This window comes from Miscanthus floridulus, chromosome 11 (genome assembly GCF_019320115.1).
Source record: "Miscanthus floridulus cultivar M001 chromosome 11, ASM1932011v1, whole genome shotgun sequence".
Classification (NCBI taxonomy): Eukaryota; Viridiplantae; Streptophyta; class Magnoliopsida; order Poales; family Poaceae; genus Miscanthus; species Miscanthus floridulus.
In genome coordinates, this window is record NC_089590.1 from 3,696,383 (window position 1) to 3,713,247 (window position 16,865).

Here is a 16,865-nt window from a genome sequence, read left to right on the forward strand (position 1 = left end):
CTTGCCGGCCCTCCCTCCATTGAGGATTCCTTCCCTCATTGGGCGTTGGCAAGCGTCAATTGGGTCCCGGATGTGCTTCTAAGACAATGTAATCACGACTGTCATCTGTCCGAATCGACTCGAAGCTTAACAGTCGCCGAGTGGTGGTCGTGGAATTGAACCTCTTGGTTGTGGTGTTGTCAGTGAACCACCACTCCCAAACATGAAGCTTACCTATGGGGTGCTCGTCTACCGCAAGATGACAGGAACTGACATTTCGCCTCTTTTGGTGCTTTGTAATAGCTAGCGCATTGTACTCTTAGCACCAGCAAACTCAAAATTGTATTTGTAATCAAAAGGATATTTAAGAGCCGATCATCAATATATCATCCAGGTGGGGGATTCTCTCCCCTCCCGTCGATTTATCAAAAAAAGTCCAAAATTCAATCCAGAGCTCTAAATTCTGAAATTGTAATGACATGGGCTTGTGATATCACAAGTGCCTTATTTGAAGAACTAGGTCAGTAGGCGCGCTTCGCCACGCCCAGATTCTTTAATGCATATGAGAGCAATTATGGTTGCTTTGAACAGGGACTCTCACTTTAGACATAATTTAGACCAGTTGCTAAGAGATTATATTGCGAAAAAAACGAATAATGACTTAGATGGTAAATAAGGTATATAGCACTATCAGAGTTGTTATGCTAAACAATAAATAGACACAAATGCCGGAGAAAACAATTAGCAGCAACTGACCATACAAATGAAGAAGTAAATAATTAGCAGCAGTTGAACTGCTATTTTGACAAAAAAATTGGAAGTAGAATCTCATAATTGTTGTTTACATGAATGTGCTCAACATGATAATACATTATTTAATAAAAATATACGGTCCTTCGCTTTTGGTAGAATGAGGACACGTCAGTAAGATTCATCCATGCAATGGATGCAAGTACAACCAAGCTTGCATGGCTCCACCCTGCAACACTAAGGTCAAAGTTGCTAGTGTAATTTTTCTTTTACAGATGACGTGTAGCTTTGACAACACAAGCGTTTGTCATGCTCATCAGCAAAACTACAACTATTTAAACCTATGTTCTAATGATTTAAACCTATGGAAAAGCTATATCAATTTTTTTTAGATGTAGAGGCCTAGTTAGTGAGTAGAGATACTGACCTCTTTGGTGTTATTAGTTGGTTTTGCACTGGAGGAACCATCACCATGGACCTGTGGATCAGCTGAAGGCTGAATGCCAAAGATCTGTTTGTGAACATACTTAAGTAAAGAAGATGGATATGTAAGCACAAAGAACTAAGAAGCCGAATAAAACACTGACCAACCTAAAAAGATAGACTCCATCTTTTGGAGTGCTTCAAGAGAAGCAGTGAGGTGTGGCTCACATTGCGTGTTGTATAGCCTTGTCATCTCTGAAAGCAGAAAACCACACATGCCTATAACTGAAGCGATCAATGTGTCAACCGGATTGCAATTATTTCTCCAGAATGGAACCATTTTTTGTCCCCGCAGCAAGTACAAGTTGGAACATCAACCTCTCTCCAATATAGATTAGGTGAAGAAGAATAAGAGCATTGCCATCTGAAGTTAACCTCCCTCGCAAGAACAATGAACAAATGGCAATACAACTTATTTAATTCGAAGCCTCATAATGCAACATTTTAATCCGATCTAACCAAAAATATTGAAAATTTTGTTCTACTGTCTAACCAATAAATACTAAAAAGTAAAAAGTAGGTAGGAAAATATATCACATAGAAGAACAAACTAAAAGGAAAAGGTTCTAGAAAAATCTCTACTGTTGCAACTAAATAAACATTAATATTATCAAATAGCATGAGTAAAAGGATGGATAAACTTGCAGATGATTAACTGAACTAATTATATAGTTAAGCCAATTTAAACGCAATATTAGAAATCAGAAAACGGCCATGACCAAGTACTCAAGCAACTTAGTATTTTAAACACGCCATGATAGCAGTATATGAACAACATGAGTCTCTAGCGGTTTTATTTGCAAAACTGGAAATGCATGTGGCATCTAGCAGAGTAAACCCAACAGGACTGTACTTATCATAGTGAAAGGGCGTACCCAGTGCAGAGAGCTCCCGCTCTGTGTGGGGTTTGGGAAAGCGTGTCAGTGGCAAGCCTTACCCTCACCTGTGCAATGCGAGGAGAACGCGACTCGAACCCGGGACCTTCCGGTCACAGGCAGTAAGACTCTACCGCTTGCACCAGGCCCGCTCTTCGTACTTATCATAGTGAAATGCTCATAATTTGTAATAAGTTTCAGTGTTAGGGGTCAAAATCAAGAAGGCAAGATGAAGGAGGAATGATGCTGAGAGGAGGAATGATGCTGAGAGGAGATATAAGGCTTGTTAGGGGCTTCAATATGGCACCGGAAAATCTACACAGTTTGTGCTAGCAAGCATGTACTGATGATTGAAGGCAACAGAGTCTTACAGCTTTTGTATATGAACAAAAAATATAGAAGAAACAAGATCAAATTATCATTTTTATTTCCTTAGCATCTATAGATGCTGAAGTCCTTATTAGAAAACCAGGAGACTAACTAGAAAATAAGTAACAATAGTCATCCAACCGCGAAATTAGCAATGTTCATATTATTACCTCATTGTACCCAGCCTTGAAATTGAAATAGGAATGTTCTGCTTTTTCGGCAAGCGCAATATGATTATGCACCCGATAAATGATGTTTTTCTGAACATGAGCTATCTGTGGTTCATAAAGTGGCATAGTTTGTGGATCGACCAGTAGGCAAAAGCTAACAATTAGTGTGTCTAAAACTCAGATGAGATTAGTTACACATCAAACCGACTGATATTTGATTAGGTGCACACTCACCATGTGTTAGAACATAGAAGCAGAACCATGGATGGATCGATAAGATTCATATTGCAGCAAACGAAATCTTGTACCGAATTGAACAATACATTCAGATTTCATCCCACAACCAAGCAGCTCTGTCTTAGGTAATCAATGCAAGGAATCAGAAGAAACTTCGAAAGTTTCTGAGCTCACCTTCATGGAAGAGAGGTCTGGTTATAGCCACAACCAGAGGCCGATCGAGATTCTGCCCGTGGACAGCTTAGTGGGTAGCGGCAGCATGCAGCAGCACCAAAGGCGCAATGGTTCTTGGGTGCTGTAGCTTGTGCAGGAGACAGTACGGCACCAGCTGTCGGAACTCGGAAGCTCTCAATTTGAGTCCCGAGAAATCATTTATATCACAAGGTAACAAAACAGGGAAGCTGGTTCGAATAAAAAATGCAAAAGATTCTATATCACAAGGTAGCATAACACATGGTATGCCAATATCAAAAAAGAATATTACTCTTTGGAGATTGGTGAGCCTTACCCCCTGTTGCTCGAAATGCCTGTTTGAGATCGTCAGTCATTTCTACCATATTCATCCTCCTGTAGTACCTTGAAACAGCTAAATAGATGATGTGGTCTCTATTAAATAACTGCAAGAAAAAAGTAACAACCCAAAATAATAAAGGAAAAATTATTGATCATAGCGATCCTCTTTCAATTGCTTCGAATCCACATATGGTGCTGACTGCTCAATGAGATCTAGGCATATATATGGAGTAGAATGCCCTAGGGAACTAATGTGGTGGTTGCTAAGCTGGAATGAATCAATCCCAATAATGCCCTGGAATTGCACGGCAAAAAATTCTCCTCCCAAAAGCTAGCTCACCTGATTTCATGCGAAGTATGTAAACAGTAGGCACTAAATAAACTAAAGTAGGTCGCGATAGTTTTGACATACTAAAAATAGTTACATTAGTGGTAGAGAACTAATGTGAAAAAAAAAATGTGGTGGCCTACATGTGCTTATGTAGAAATCTGAATTCAATCTATAATATTCATCAATGGAAGAAACATCGATAGGTGTTGAAACCTGATTGTTGACCTCTTAGAATTTCTGGCATCCTAAAATGCAGAACCAAAACAGCCATGTCAGGCTTTCAAAATTCTTCAGTAGGACTATAGCCCTAGTAGAATCTGAATACTACATTCCTGATGGCACTGACACGGCCCCTGCTGAAATTTATTAGATCCTCAAGAAATTAGGGATAGCAATGAGAGATTTCGGAAAGGCATTTTAACAAACAGTTGGTGTGCATCATGAGCAAGTCGCTTACTTCTTTAACTGGAGACCACCGGCACTACTGCAGAACTTGTCGCCGGGAATTCGAAGGCCAGCTACTGTGAAGATAAGGAGGCGTGGTGTAGGTCTGGTGGCACGGTCCAACATGGGAGCAGGTGTGCGTGACGCCGTGACCTCTCCAGCGCGCGGTACGGCCGCCGCAGCCAAGCGCGCCACCCCGTTGTGGACCTCGGCCTCGAGGTCCGTGACGCACGCGTGGCCGCCTCCTCGTCGTTCCAGCCGCTTCGCCGCCGCGGGCCTCTGGAGCCAGACCGCCGCCGGGTGTTGAGTAGAAGCAGGTGGATATGGGCACGGTGGCGGCGGGCGGCGCAGTCCGAGAGCGGAGGCGGCGAGGATAGATGGAGAGAGAGGCAGCCAACCGCGTCGCCTGGACGTGACCGGGCAGAACGGTTTCAGAAAAGGCCCAAAAGGAGGGATGAATCGGCCCACGGCCGACACACGACCGGAAGACCAGCAATCGCGAGCACGGCATGGCAACGTGGCAGACGCGGATTGGAAAGCCGTACCTTATGCAGGCAGATTCTAGGAGCTATATATATATGGAGTTTCATATTCAGGATGGCAGTGAACTGTTGCTGAAGCCTGTTCAATGTACCCAAAAAAAGTCAACTGATCCTTATGTACTATTTCGAACAGAAATGAAGATAGGAAACATAAAGCATTTCATCCAAATATCCAATTATAGTACAGTAGGTATTGTAATTTGGTCCATTCTTGCAGTTATGCCATGGAGAGTGGAGATTGAACAAGATAACAGCAGCATGTAGTGTTCATGTGTAGGTAAATGATGTGTATATACAACATGCATGCTAGGAAGCATCTCCCTCGGAAGGTGCTTAATTAGTTGATGTACCGCATTTTGCACGGCGACAGTGCTGGCATCCGGACGTCTAGAGGAGCGCGCGTGTCCGAACGTCCGCGCCTGCACACCGTTTCACGCGTCCACAAGGTCCTGCGTCGCTCCACGTTACCCGCGTAGCCGACCCCATGCGGGGACGGCTCGTGCCCCCTCCGCTTCCCCGCCTAGACATTAGCAGCGCCCCGCAGCAAGCGGCTGCGAAAGGTGAGTCCTCAGCAGCAGCACTCGATCTACTTTTGAAACATCCAGATAAAACATTTGCAACATGCGTCTGAAAGACAGATGAAACACTTGAAATATGCGTCTGAAACACTCGAAAAAACGCATGAAAACACTTGAAAAAATCAGTGCAAAACATATGCAACATCCACATAAAAATACTTGGAACATATGAGTGAAACATACGTAACATCCAAATAAACACATCTGCAACATACGTTTGAAAAAAAACAGATGAAACATTTGGAATAGATGCTTGCAACATACATGTACAACCACTGCAATATATGTAACATCCTGATCTACTTTTGCAACATCCATATAAAACACTTGTGACATAACTTTGAAATATCTAAAACAATTGAAACGTATGCTTGTAACATGCGTTTTTAGTGCAACATCTCCTTACTGCTTGGGAGAATGGAGACTTGTCGACGTGTGGAGTTCACCGGAGCCGGTAGCCTAGCGACGCTTGTAGACAGCGGGTCGCGCGGCGGCGGCTGCATGACGTGGTGGGGAGGTAGCGCCCGCACGACTGGGAGAGGCAGCTGCGCCCCCGTGCCTGGCAGGGCCGACAGCTGAGCATCGCGACTCAGAGGCGACCGCGCGCCACGCCGCGCCTGGCAGGGCCAACGGCCGAGCGCTGTGCCTTAGAGGCGGTCTCGCACCGCGCATGGCTGGGCCAGCAGCTGAGCGCTGGAGATGGCAGGCGAGTGGATAGGAGCACGTGAGCGGATAGAAACAAATACGTGGACGAGTGGATTGTTTTTAGGGAAAATTAGATCTATACCATTGAAAGAACCAGAGTTTAGAAAAATAGCATCCAAAAATTCAGCTTTAGAAAAATAGCATTGAAAGCTCTCTCCGTTATAGTTTCCTAGCATCTCTGTTAGCTTCCCGTTAACACACACACCACACAATAACAGAACACACGCACGCAGCATGGCCGACGCGAGGACGACGTCTCAGACGATCCCCATGGCCGACTGAGCGGGGCTCCACGAGGACCTGCTCGACCTCGTCGTCACGCGCCTCCCGTCTGCGGCTCCTGGCGCACCGCCGCAGCCACCTTCACCGCCCGCCGCGGATGCCCGCGACCCGACTGCCCCTGGCTGCTCCTCCCCACGGATGTCAGCGCCGACCTCACCCTCGACCGCGCCGCCTAATCGTGTGCCCCGACCGCGAGGTCTCCGTGGAGGCATGGACACCCTCCCAGCGCGCCTGGGCCACGTGGACCCATGCTAGGTTCGTGCCCCTCGGCTCCGTGCGTGGGTCAATAGTCGCGCGTGGACGAGCGTGGCGAGATGCCCATGCACCTACTCGACCTCGTTTCAGGCGCGCGCAAGCCGCTCCCAGCCATCGCCACGCTCCCCCTTGTCGACCGCAAGGCCTCCAGGTCCAGCACCTCGGTGGCGGCGTCCTCCCAATCGATGCTGTAATCCAAGGCCATCCCGGTGCCCACCCCCGACGGCGCCGTCATGGCCTCTTGGTGGAGTCCCCCCATGGCGAGCTGATGCAGGTGGAGCTGCTCCGCCCCTTGACGGCCGTGGGAGGAGAAGGGTTTCATGTTGCGCGTGTTGGACGAGTGCAGGGAGACGTGGGACTGTGGGAGGATACGGAATACATCGGCGACGCCGCCGTGCTCGTGGACGTGGCGGGCGCCATGGTCGCGTCCACCAGGGTGTGTCCCGCGCTAAGGCCCAACATTGTATACTATGCCGTGGACCTGGAGGGGGAGACGCAAGTGTGGGCGTACAGCCTCGTGGGCAAGCACAAGCGCATCGAGGTCGTGGAGGTGCTCCCGACCGCCGGAGCTTGCAGTAGCAACACCATTGTGAGCGGTGGTGGTCGCAGGACGGCAGGAGAGAGCAGCGCAGCGTTCCAGTGAACATCCGTTTAACGGAAATGGTAGAAGGCAACACCAAACCTATCTTTTGATACTAAATTTCTAAAGCTGAATCTTTGGGTGCTATTTTTCTAAACTCTGGTTCTTTTCAATGGTATGGATCCAATTTTTCCTTGTTTTTATTTAGAAACTGAGGAGGGGGGTCTTGGGCTGACGTTGCGTGGCCCACCAACGCACCTTGTTGAGTAACTGCGCTGTACTTCAGTGGGAGGAAGAGGGACCAATTAATTAATCATACATGATTTCAGGACCAATGAAAATTCCATTCTCCTATGCTTTGGATTGCTACTGGACAACCAGTACGCCATGGGCATAACAACTCACTCGCTAGCCGTCTGCAGTCTGCTACACTGGGAAGGGAACCAGGTGCGCACCTACCTACCGGTGGTTGACGAGCTATCGAAACCCATGGTGGTGCTGCTGGCTGCTGGGGTCGACGCCACATCCATCCATCCAATGATGATCCATGCATCATCTTCTCCTCCTCGGACTCTTTTAGTTCCAAAATTTTTGGTAAAATAGGCACTGTAGTGTTTTCGTTGTTATTTGGCACTTAGTGTTCAATCATAGTCTAATTAGGCTTAAAAGATTTGTCTCGTGGATTTCGTCTAAACTGTATAATTAGTTTTATTTTTTATTTATATTTAATACTTCATACATGCGTCCAAAGATTCGATGTGACGGGAAATCTTGAAAAATTTGACGTTTTGGGATGAAACTAAACAGTTCCTCGACTTATGAATTGGATCATCTGCGCCGCCGCAGCGCCTTTCAGGTTTGCCTTGCCGCACCGGAAAGCTAGCTAGCTGAGCTACCTGCACTACGTTCCGATCCCTGCAGCCGCTTTAAGTATGGATCACGTATTGTTCTAGCACTGGACCTGGACGGCACGTTTATGCGAGGAGGAGGCGTGTGATTCACGGTCGAGCTTGGTTGAATCTGATCTGACTTCCACAGGGGCTACGAAATGCAAACGTGTGGGCATCTATCAAACAGGGGAATTTGCTATTGTGTAATAAAAGCTAGCTCTTGTCTAGAAAACACAGGTCCTTGTGCTGCATGCCTACATGATTCTCGATCAATACCAACTCCAGTACTGCATTGCTTTCTTTATTCAGAGTTGTTAACCCACCTCAGAAGAGGATCGTTCTTGCATTGTTCCTCAACAACCTTTGCTATCATCATTGACAAGAAACTTGCAGCGTCAGCCAGCCCCCATCACTCGCTCGCTAGCAGTAACGGCATACTGGTAGTTATAGTTATAGTTAGTAGCCACTCTCATCGACCCTCTCCATTCCCCCACAGCGCGAGCGCGGCCAGGGATCGATCAAGGAGAGCCACCGGCCGGCTGGCCACCGGAAGAAGAAGAAGAAGAAACAAGCAGCAACCACAACCAGCAATAATGCCGACGCTACGGCGGCGCAACCCGGAACTGGCCGTGAAGGCACTGGAGGGGATCGTGTCAGCCAACACCTTCTTCACGGTGGCGGTGTTCATCGGCATCACGGGCACCATCACCCCGTCCTCCACCATCACTCCGGCCTGCGTGGCGGGGGACGACATCGCGCGCAACTTCTTCCTCTTCGAGATCCTCGCCTTCGGCTTCTACCTCCTGTCCAGCCTCGTGGCGCAGGGGATGAAGCTGACCATCACGCTGCTAGCCTCCGACGACTTCTACGGCGACAGCGACGCCCAGAAGCCCCGCGCCCGTCCGGACGACTGCGAGGAGATGCCGGCGTGGCGCGCCGCGGGCGCCACGGGAGCGGCGCCGCGCCGTGCTCAGGTTCGCGCAGCCGATGATGCTGCTCGCCTGCTGGGCTGCTCCATCATGGGCACCTTCTTTCCTGCTTCTGTCCATGGTCGACTGCCATCCAGCTCAAGTTCGGCATCCTCTCCTGCGGCATCCCGCTCGCCGTCGGAGCCACCTTCGCGCTCTCCTGCGCTCGTCGTCGGTGGCCTTCTCTTCTACGGATCTACCGTCGCATACGCCCTCACGCATTACCTGCCCTGATGAACACTCCTCTCGAGTCTCGGCCTCTGCTCTGGGATTGCTCACTTAATCATCGATAGCTTCTTTTATTTTACTTTTTTCTCTCTTTTTCTTTGATCACTTTTTGTTACAGCGCAGCAGTGAGTAATTATTAACAGTGGATTCTGGAAATGAAGTGTAAGTACCTGCAATGCAAGAACAAGGTATACATGCTTCATGCTTGCATCCGAAAGATTAAAGGATAATGACATCGCTTCTCAATGGCAAGGTTGTTACCAACATAATGGTGCCGTTGTGTGTCAGTGTGAGCAACATCTGTTCAGTCTTTTTTTTTTGTTTTCTTTTAAAAAAAAAACATGTCTTTTTTTTTGGGGGGTTGAGCATTGCATGACTACAAACGGTCTCAGCGAAGGATCACAAAGTTAGTTCTATTTGCTTCCATGTAAATAACTGGCTGATAGGTTCAGGCCACCGCATTTGAAGCAGCTGGAACCTGAAACAGCCAGCTTTCAGCAGAAGCGAACGCGCCTGCGGTTACCGTAGTTACTTTTTTCCTTCCCTAAGGCCTTACACACCGACAACTTGTGAAATTTAGCAGACAATAGCAAAGGGTGTGAATTCTTCACTTGTAGTCGCCAATTGTACTCAGAACATAAAATTTGGCAATGTGGAGTAAGTACAATTTGTTTGAACTTCGAAGAAAAAAAATTGTGGCATATAGTCGCTGTAAAAATGCAAAAAAAAAATGGTCACAGAAATATCTACAAGGCATATAAATAAGTGGCACAATAAGATGGAGATCACTTTGACATGAAGAGATCTCTGCATTGTTGTAATGTGTCATCAGGACTGGTAACTGCAAATAAAAATGACTGAATCAGCAGTGAATGTCAATTGCGATGCAACTACTAGTATGATAAATAAAAGAGGTATAATTTTCGCAAACAAAATTTCATACGAGTCACACTTCAGTAATGGAAAATTTGGCCACAAGTTTGACCAGCACATCACTATTCACTAGAGAGCATAGCAACTAATTGGATTTTACAAGCTTCAGTACTACCAAAATGATTCACATCCAAGCAGGCCAATAACCTGTCTAGTTGAGTACTTGAAATATGATTTTGTAATTTGTAGTGATGTTCTCCGCCCCCAACCCACCCACGCCCCCCCCCCCCCCCCCCCCCCCCCCCCCCGCCCCTCTTTTTAGAGAAATTTTACTAGTCCCTCACAAATATGCGACATTTTTAATCCCACATGATCCCCAAAACACAATGGTATTTAGAAAACAAAAGCAAAGCATAATTTTAAAACTACATTTTGAGACAAATCCACTCATATTATTCAAATATCCAAACTCAAACACATAAGTAATATGCAACTAAAGTTTAGATTGGTTGAACCTCTAAACATCATGTATTTGTGATTGGAGGGAATAAGAAACACACAAGAAAAAAATTGAACGAAATTGGCGAGAGCTCTGCCATTTAGGCAAGACGCAAGAAACACATTGGAAAAATTCCACCCTAAGTTATGTCCAATTTTGTCAGGTGACATTGTAAATTCATAAGCATCAAAATATGAGCTTTTGACATGCAACCAGCATATACCTGTATGCCCAACTGTTCTGTCAGATACAAAAATCTCATAATCATTGCCACCCTGTTAAATCATAGATTAAATTAATCAGATGAATTAGCAAAGATTGGCCATGCTATGATTGTGCTCGTGTCTACTAGCAAGAAAATAGAATTCCTGCATCAGTGGCTTGGAAACAAACATATCAACACACCATATATAGACCATACAAGACACAAGCAAGAGTAAATAAAGTAGATATACCACCTTGTAAGTCTTATCCCCAAAGAAATGGATTTCCTGAAATTCCTCAAGATATCTCAAGCAGTAAGTTTTGTCCCAGCCTTGGGGAAATACCTGGCATTTAGTGTGGAAATAGTAAATACCATGAAGCCTAATATTTTCTGGAAAATGTGGCACAAGTCCTAGAGACTGACATCAAAACTAATCTGCCCACCGATAGAAAATGTCAGGTTCAAGTGTATAAACCTTTCACGAAGCACGGACACCATCTTAGGCCGGATGTTATGCACCTGGAGGAAATTTATTTGAATGATACCATTCCATGTCCAACTAGACAAGGTTACTAATGTTTAGTAGGTGATGATTTATACTATACCTTATCATACTTCTCAAATTCATCACGCTCCTCCTGACTGCAATTTCTCCCTATAGGAGACACGTTAATCATCCCATTTCGGACCTCTATGAATGTACCCCTGAGACAATAATCATAATCAGTGATGACTAATAAGACAATATAAGGTAGTGCAAACCAGAATTATTCTAATCACTGACCTTTTAATTGGGATATCCAAGTCAGCAATGTAGTGAAGAGTGAAGTTGATAATTTCCTGGAAAGAACACATCATCTTCAGCAGATGCCTGAGATTTTATCGGTTGGGCAGTGCAAGAAAGCGAATATGCTGCCACCTAGACTCACCTTCAGCTTGTCTTCTCCGAGAAATGATTTCAAACTCTGCAGAGTGCAAAACAATAGGTTGGTCAGTGTGAGAGCCTAAAGGAGTCAGATATTTAATTCTAGTAGAGTAGCAGGCACAGTAAAAACATCTGGTTTGTGTTAGTTGTCAGTGTTAGCTCAAGCAGGCATTCAACAATGCCCGTAGAACATGATTTTGCTTTGCCTGGTCATGCAAGCTTTGAGTATTACTAAAATGATTCACATCGAAGCCTAATATTCGCCAACAACATGATTTTCCTTTGCCTGGTCAGTCTCAGTTCTACCTCATTAATTACACTACTACTACTACTTCCTTGTTGATACTAATTTGATGGTCTGAAATTCAGAGTTGACCGATACATATAACTGATAGACAGTAGAGATAAGGTGCACGCAAACTTACTTGAGTTCCAATTAGCTCTCCGTTCTTGTGTGCAACCAGGCCATTTTCAGAGAAGACGTAATCGTAATCAGTAAAAACTGCAACGAGAGGAATTGAACGCAAGCTCATCAACAATGTAATTTGCAGTGACGAACAGAGAGGAGCAACTAACTTGATTGTATAGGCCGGTTCCAGACCTGATTTGCCGAGCTGCTCGGTAATCTTGACCAGATCAGATCCACCCACCACGCCAAGAGTCACGTGCTGCTCCCAAAATCAAAATCATAACGCAGATTGTGCATGCGCAGCAGTGTAAGAGGGTTGGTGAGAGAGATGTCTCAGCTGTCACCTGTCGCAGCTGTACCATGAACTCCAGCATCTCCGGCGTCACCGGCTGACCAATAGAAGAAGAAGGAGGAGGAGGAGAAGATTCATGCGCGGCGCGGGGTTAATTCGCAAACTAAAAACGCCAGGGATTCCAGGGAAACTCGCGGGACCTTGCGGGGCGCGGTGAGGGTGTCGTCGACGTCGAAGAGCGCGAGGACGTCTGCGTTCCTTCCCTGCGCAGCCATCGCCAAACGCAACAAGCCTCCACTCCTCCAGAGTCCGATCCCGTCTACTGTACAAGTCGTCGCTCTCCTGTTTCTGTTTCCCCGGAGCCGGAGGCGATTGGACTAGAACTCTGTCTGTCCTGGCTTTGATCCGGTCCCATGGCCTCGAAGGCCTAGTTCAAAACAGCGGCCTACCGAAAACAGAGACAACTTTTTTTTTTCAGCAGCTACCAAGCTATATATAGCGGCACTATAGCGTTTTTATAAAATAAGCGTGAAAAACACCGGTAATTGATAAAAAAAACATGTCAAATACGAAATTCAATAAACACAAATATGTTTCTAAGATTCCATAAGTCTAGGTAACATTACCAATACGACATTACAACATGGTTCGTGAAACTCCAGTGTTTAATTGTTCAAAATACCAAATTAGTAGCAAATTATAAGTAGAAAATAACTAATTAAATTAGTAAGCAAATGATAAGTAGGCAAATATGAAACAGTGCCACTATTTTAACGCTAAAGCTATGCAACTTAGCGGCGAAATAGCTCGCAACAGCGGTCAAAGTTGGCATAACGGCACAAAGAGCAATAGCGTAGTGTCGAATCTCTCCGGCCGCTATAGCCTCACCCGCGCTGCTTGCTCCCTCGCTGTTCGTTCGTCGTCCATCGCAGTCAGTCACGCCGCTAACCCCGCGCTTTGGCCGCTAGGGTGCATGTGCCGTGGCGCCTCAGGTCTTCCCCGGCCAAGCCAAGGCACCCATGAGCATGTCTGGTGCTAGTGGGGCTCGCGCACCGTTGCTCACCGCCGGCTCTCACACCGACAGACAAAATTGATCGGCCCAGCCTTCCCTCATTTTATGTTGGATATGTATGTTTTAAGTGTTTCAGATGTTTAAGATGTATTGCAATTGTTTTATCTTGATGTTGCAAAGTAGATCGGGGGATGTTGCATACGTTGCAAGTGTTTCAGATACATGTTTGCAAGCATTTGTTCAAAATGTTTTATTTGTCTCTAGATGTATGTTACAATCTTTTTGATTTAGATGTTTATGTTTCACGCATATTTTGCAACAACATGTTCCAAATGTTTTAACTATTTCAGTTTTATGTTGTAGCAAGTGGTTTTATGTTGCAAGTTGTAGGTGTTTTTATTTTGATGTTTCATGTGTCTCACATACAAGTTGCAAGTTGCAAGTGCATGTTTCATCTATTTTCAATCTTTATGTTGCATTCATGTTGCAAGTGTTTGATGTTGTTCAGCCGTGGGTGAGTCGGAGGCCGTGTGGACGGGGGCGCTGGGGCCGTGCGAACGGGGGGTGCTGTGTGTCGAGGCGCGCTGGGGCATGCTTTGTCCTCAGCTGCTCATCCTGCCCCCCCCCCCCGAGTGTCACCCGCGCAGAGAGTTGGAGAGAGAGGAGGGGTCAGGTGAAGGACCGGTGAACGCAGAGATGGGGCGGAGTGCACTCGTTGGCGCGGAGTGAAGGCGGATGGGACGGGCTGCACTAGCGTCCGAACGTCTGAACGCTAGCCACGTCCTAATTTTAAAGGTCATGGTCACCAAAAGGTCATGATCTTATTGGCCTAATGGGCAGTCTGTAATATTACAAGACATTAAAACTATTCACACTTTTAGAAAAGATAAAATACATTAAGGTTATTAGTATCGTAATAACACATCAAGGTTATTAGTAATGCATCAAATTAAATAAATTTACAAGTGAACCATGATTTCGATTTATGTACTTTTACTTTCAAAATATGATACTTTTCAATGTACTTCGAAGTATAGACATGCTTACAAGTTATGATCAACCATGTTTATTTTAAAAAAAATAAAAAAAATTAATAAATTAAAGACAAAGATGATTGTATGACGAGTGGGTCAAACACATGTTATCCGTTGGAGATCACTTTGACATGAAGAGATCTCTGCATTATTTTGACGTGTCATCAGGCTGGTAACTGCAAATAAAAATGACTGGAGTGGATGTCAATTGTGATGCGACTACTACTATGATAAAAGGGGTATGATTTCGCAAATAAAATTAAAGCTCTGAGCCCAAAAATTCATACGGGTCAAATTTCAGTAATGGAAAATTTGGGCACAAGTTTGACCAGTACATCACTGTCCACTAGAGAACATAGAGCCTCTTTGACAGAGCTTCTGCAGGGGCTTTAGCTCCGGCTCCTGTAGGAGCTGTGCCAAACGCCTGTTTTGGAAAGGGCTCCGAATGGGGAGCCGGTCAAGAGCCGGAACCATTTTTTGCCTGCGCAGGAGAAGCCTCAAAAAATAAGCTTCACGCGGCTCCTTGTGGGTTCACGTCGTCTAGTGCGAAGGAGTCGTTTTGCTAAACGTTTTCCAGAATGACTTCAGCTCTATTTTCAGAGGAGCCAGAGCCCTGCCAAACAGGCCCATAGTAACCAATTGCACTTTGCAAGATTTGAGCATTACTAAAATGATTGAATCCAAGCAGCTCTTGAACTAGTAAATAACCTATCCAATGTGAAATGTGATTTTGCCCCTTTTCGTTTTATTTTTTATAAAGGTGTGTTTGGTTGGCACGGTAGTATATCATACCTAATCTTAAATAAACTGTGGTTGTCATAGAAAATGTGTCAAACAAAATAAAAGCCACATTCGTAACGAATTGGGCCAAAAAATAGGTCTATAATATGTGAGACAAAATGCTAACAAAAATATGATGTGTCGTATTGTGGCAATGAAACAAACAACCACTAAAAACTATGACACTACTAACCTAATGTGACAAGTTTTAATCATTAAAACAAACATATCCGGATCCCTTTTTAATATTGACACGGTCCTCAAAGCAAAATGTTGACCAGTGCCTTTTTTGTTACAAAATATTTAAAATACAAAGAACTAAATATAATTTTAAAACTATACAAATCCACTCATATTATTTTCAAATAGACAAACTCACACATTTGCGTGCCCTTAAATTCGGCTTGATTCGCTTCTTTTTTCATCTGAAACAGTGTCTTCCTCTCACAAATTCCTCCAGATTCATCTAGATTCCTCCAGATTTCTCTAAAATTTCTTCAAGCGAACGGGCCCATAAGAAGTTGAATTTTGATCGGAAAAAGTCTACTTAACCCCCACCTAAACCATGGTCTACTTCACCCCAACTATAAAATCGTCTATTTTACCCCCTGAACTTTGCAAAACCGTCTACTGTAGCAAACCACCGTCGAAAACCGCCCGGGGGGGGGATAAAATAGACGGTTTTGAAAAGTTCAGGGGGTAAAATAGACGGTTTTATAGTTTGGGGGTGAAGTAGACCATGGTTGATAGGTATGGGGTTAAGTAGACTTTTTCCAATTTTGATCTTAGAAATTTTTGAGGTGAAAGAGGAACCAAAGCGGTTTCTCCAAAGGAAAAAGAGCTCGTTCGCTGGTCTGGAGGAGATCAGTCAGGCGGCTGGTTTTCCTCACGTGGCACTATTCATCCATTCAGTCAAATAGTATTTTTCTCTCACAACAAACCAGCCGGAACAGTGTTTTTCAGCCAAGTTTCAGACCAGCGAACGGGGCCAAAGTCTACTTAACCCCCCACCTATCATACTTGGTCTACTTCACCCTCCAACTATGAAACCGTCTGTTTTACCCCCTGAACTATCTAAAACCGTCTGTTTTACCCTTTAGGTGGTTTTCAGCGACGGTTTTGCTACAGTAACATCGGATTTGCTACAGTACGATGGTTTGCTACCGTCTCCGTGGTTTTGAATTTCCTTTTTGTTTAATTTATTTTCGGTAAATTTTTGAAAAATCATAGTAAATCATAGAAAAATCATAAAATGAAAAATCTAATTTTATTGGACTCCACATGAGTAGATCTACACAGTGAATATATAATACGGTATGCTTTAGTACAATTTTTTTTGTAGCTTTAGATTAATTGGAAAATCCAATTTTGTCTGTAATTAATTAGAATTTATCTATAACTAAGTTATACATAGTCCAATGAATACGAAAATTTTACTATAGTTCAAGCATACAATAATTAGCGTACCATAAAAATTTCACCACAATTGGACCATAGAAGCTACAGCTATGAATTATTCCAATTAATTACAGACAAAATTAGATTTTCCAATTAATCTAATGCTACAGTAAAAATTTTGTACTAAAGCATACCGTATTATATATTCACTATGTAGATCTACTCATGTGGAGTCCAATAAAATTAGATTTTTTATTTT

The 16,865-nt window shown here is 44.6% G+C and overlaps 2 protein-coding genes and 2 pseudogenes across 2 annotated transcripts; 2 read left to right on the plus strand and 2 right to left on the minus strand.

Annotated features, from left to right (window-relative positions):
- Positions 1–723: 723 nt before the first annotated feature.
- Positions 724–4,579, minus strand: LOC136493025 (uncharacterized). The gene is made up of 5 exons (XM_066489051.1): positions 4,165–4,579; positions 3,372–3,439; positions 1,321–3,292; positions 1,157–1,240; positions 724–966 (listed from the first exon to the last, which is right to left on the minus strand). Exons 1-3 carry the CDS (start codon positions 4,275–4,277, stop codon positions 3,105–3,107), a joined length of 369 nt encoding a protein of 122 aa, XP_066345148.1. The 5' UTR covers positions 4,278–4,579; the 3' UTR covers positions 724–966; positions 1,157–1,240; positions 1,321–3,104.
- A 1,667-nt stretch (positions 4,580–6,246) lies between these two features.
- On the plus strand, positions 6,247–7,156 carry LOC136491552 (uncharacterized; annotated as a pseudogene).
- Positions 7,157–8,455: 1,299 nt separating this feature from the next.
- LOC136494916 (uncharacterized) lies at positions 8,456–9,463 on the plus strand (annotated as a pseudogene).
- Positions 9,464–9,785: 322 nt separating this feature from the next.
- Positions 9,786–12,764, minus strand: LOC136493156 (phosphomannomutase-like). The gene is made up of 11 exons (XM_066489204.1): positions 12,583–12,764; positions 12,435–12,479; positions 12,283–12,349; positions 12,107–12,183; positions 11,686–11,721; positions 11,541–11,596; positions 11,362–11,461; positions 11,180–11,275; positions 11,010–11,099; positions 10,775–10,826; positions 9,786–10,020 (listed from the first exon to the last, which is right to left on the minus strand). Exons 1-11 carry the CDS (start codon positions 12,655–12,657, stop codon positions 9,965–9,967), a joined length of 750 nt encoding a protein of 249 aa, XP_066345301.1. The 5' UTR covers positions 12,658–12,764; the 3' UTR covers positions 9,786–9,964.
- Positions 12,765–16,865: the final 4,101 nt, after the last annotated feature.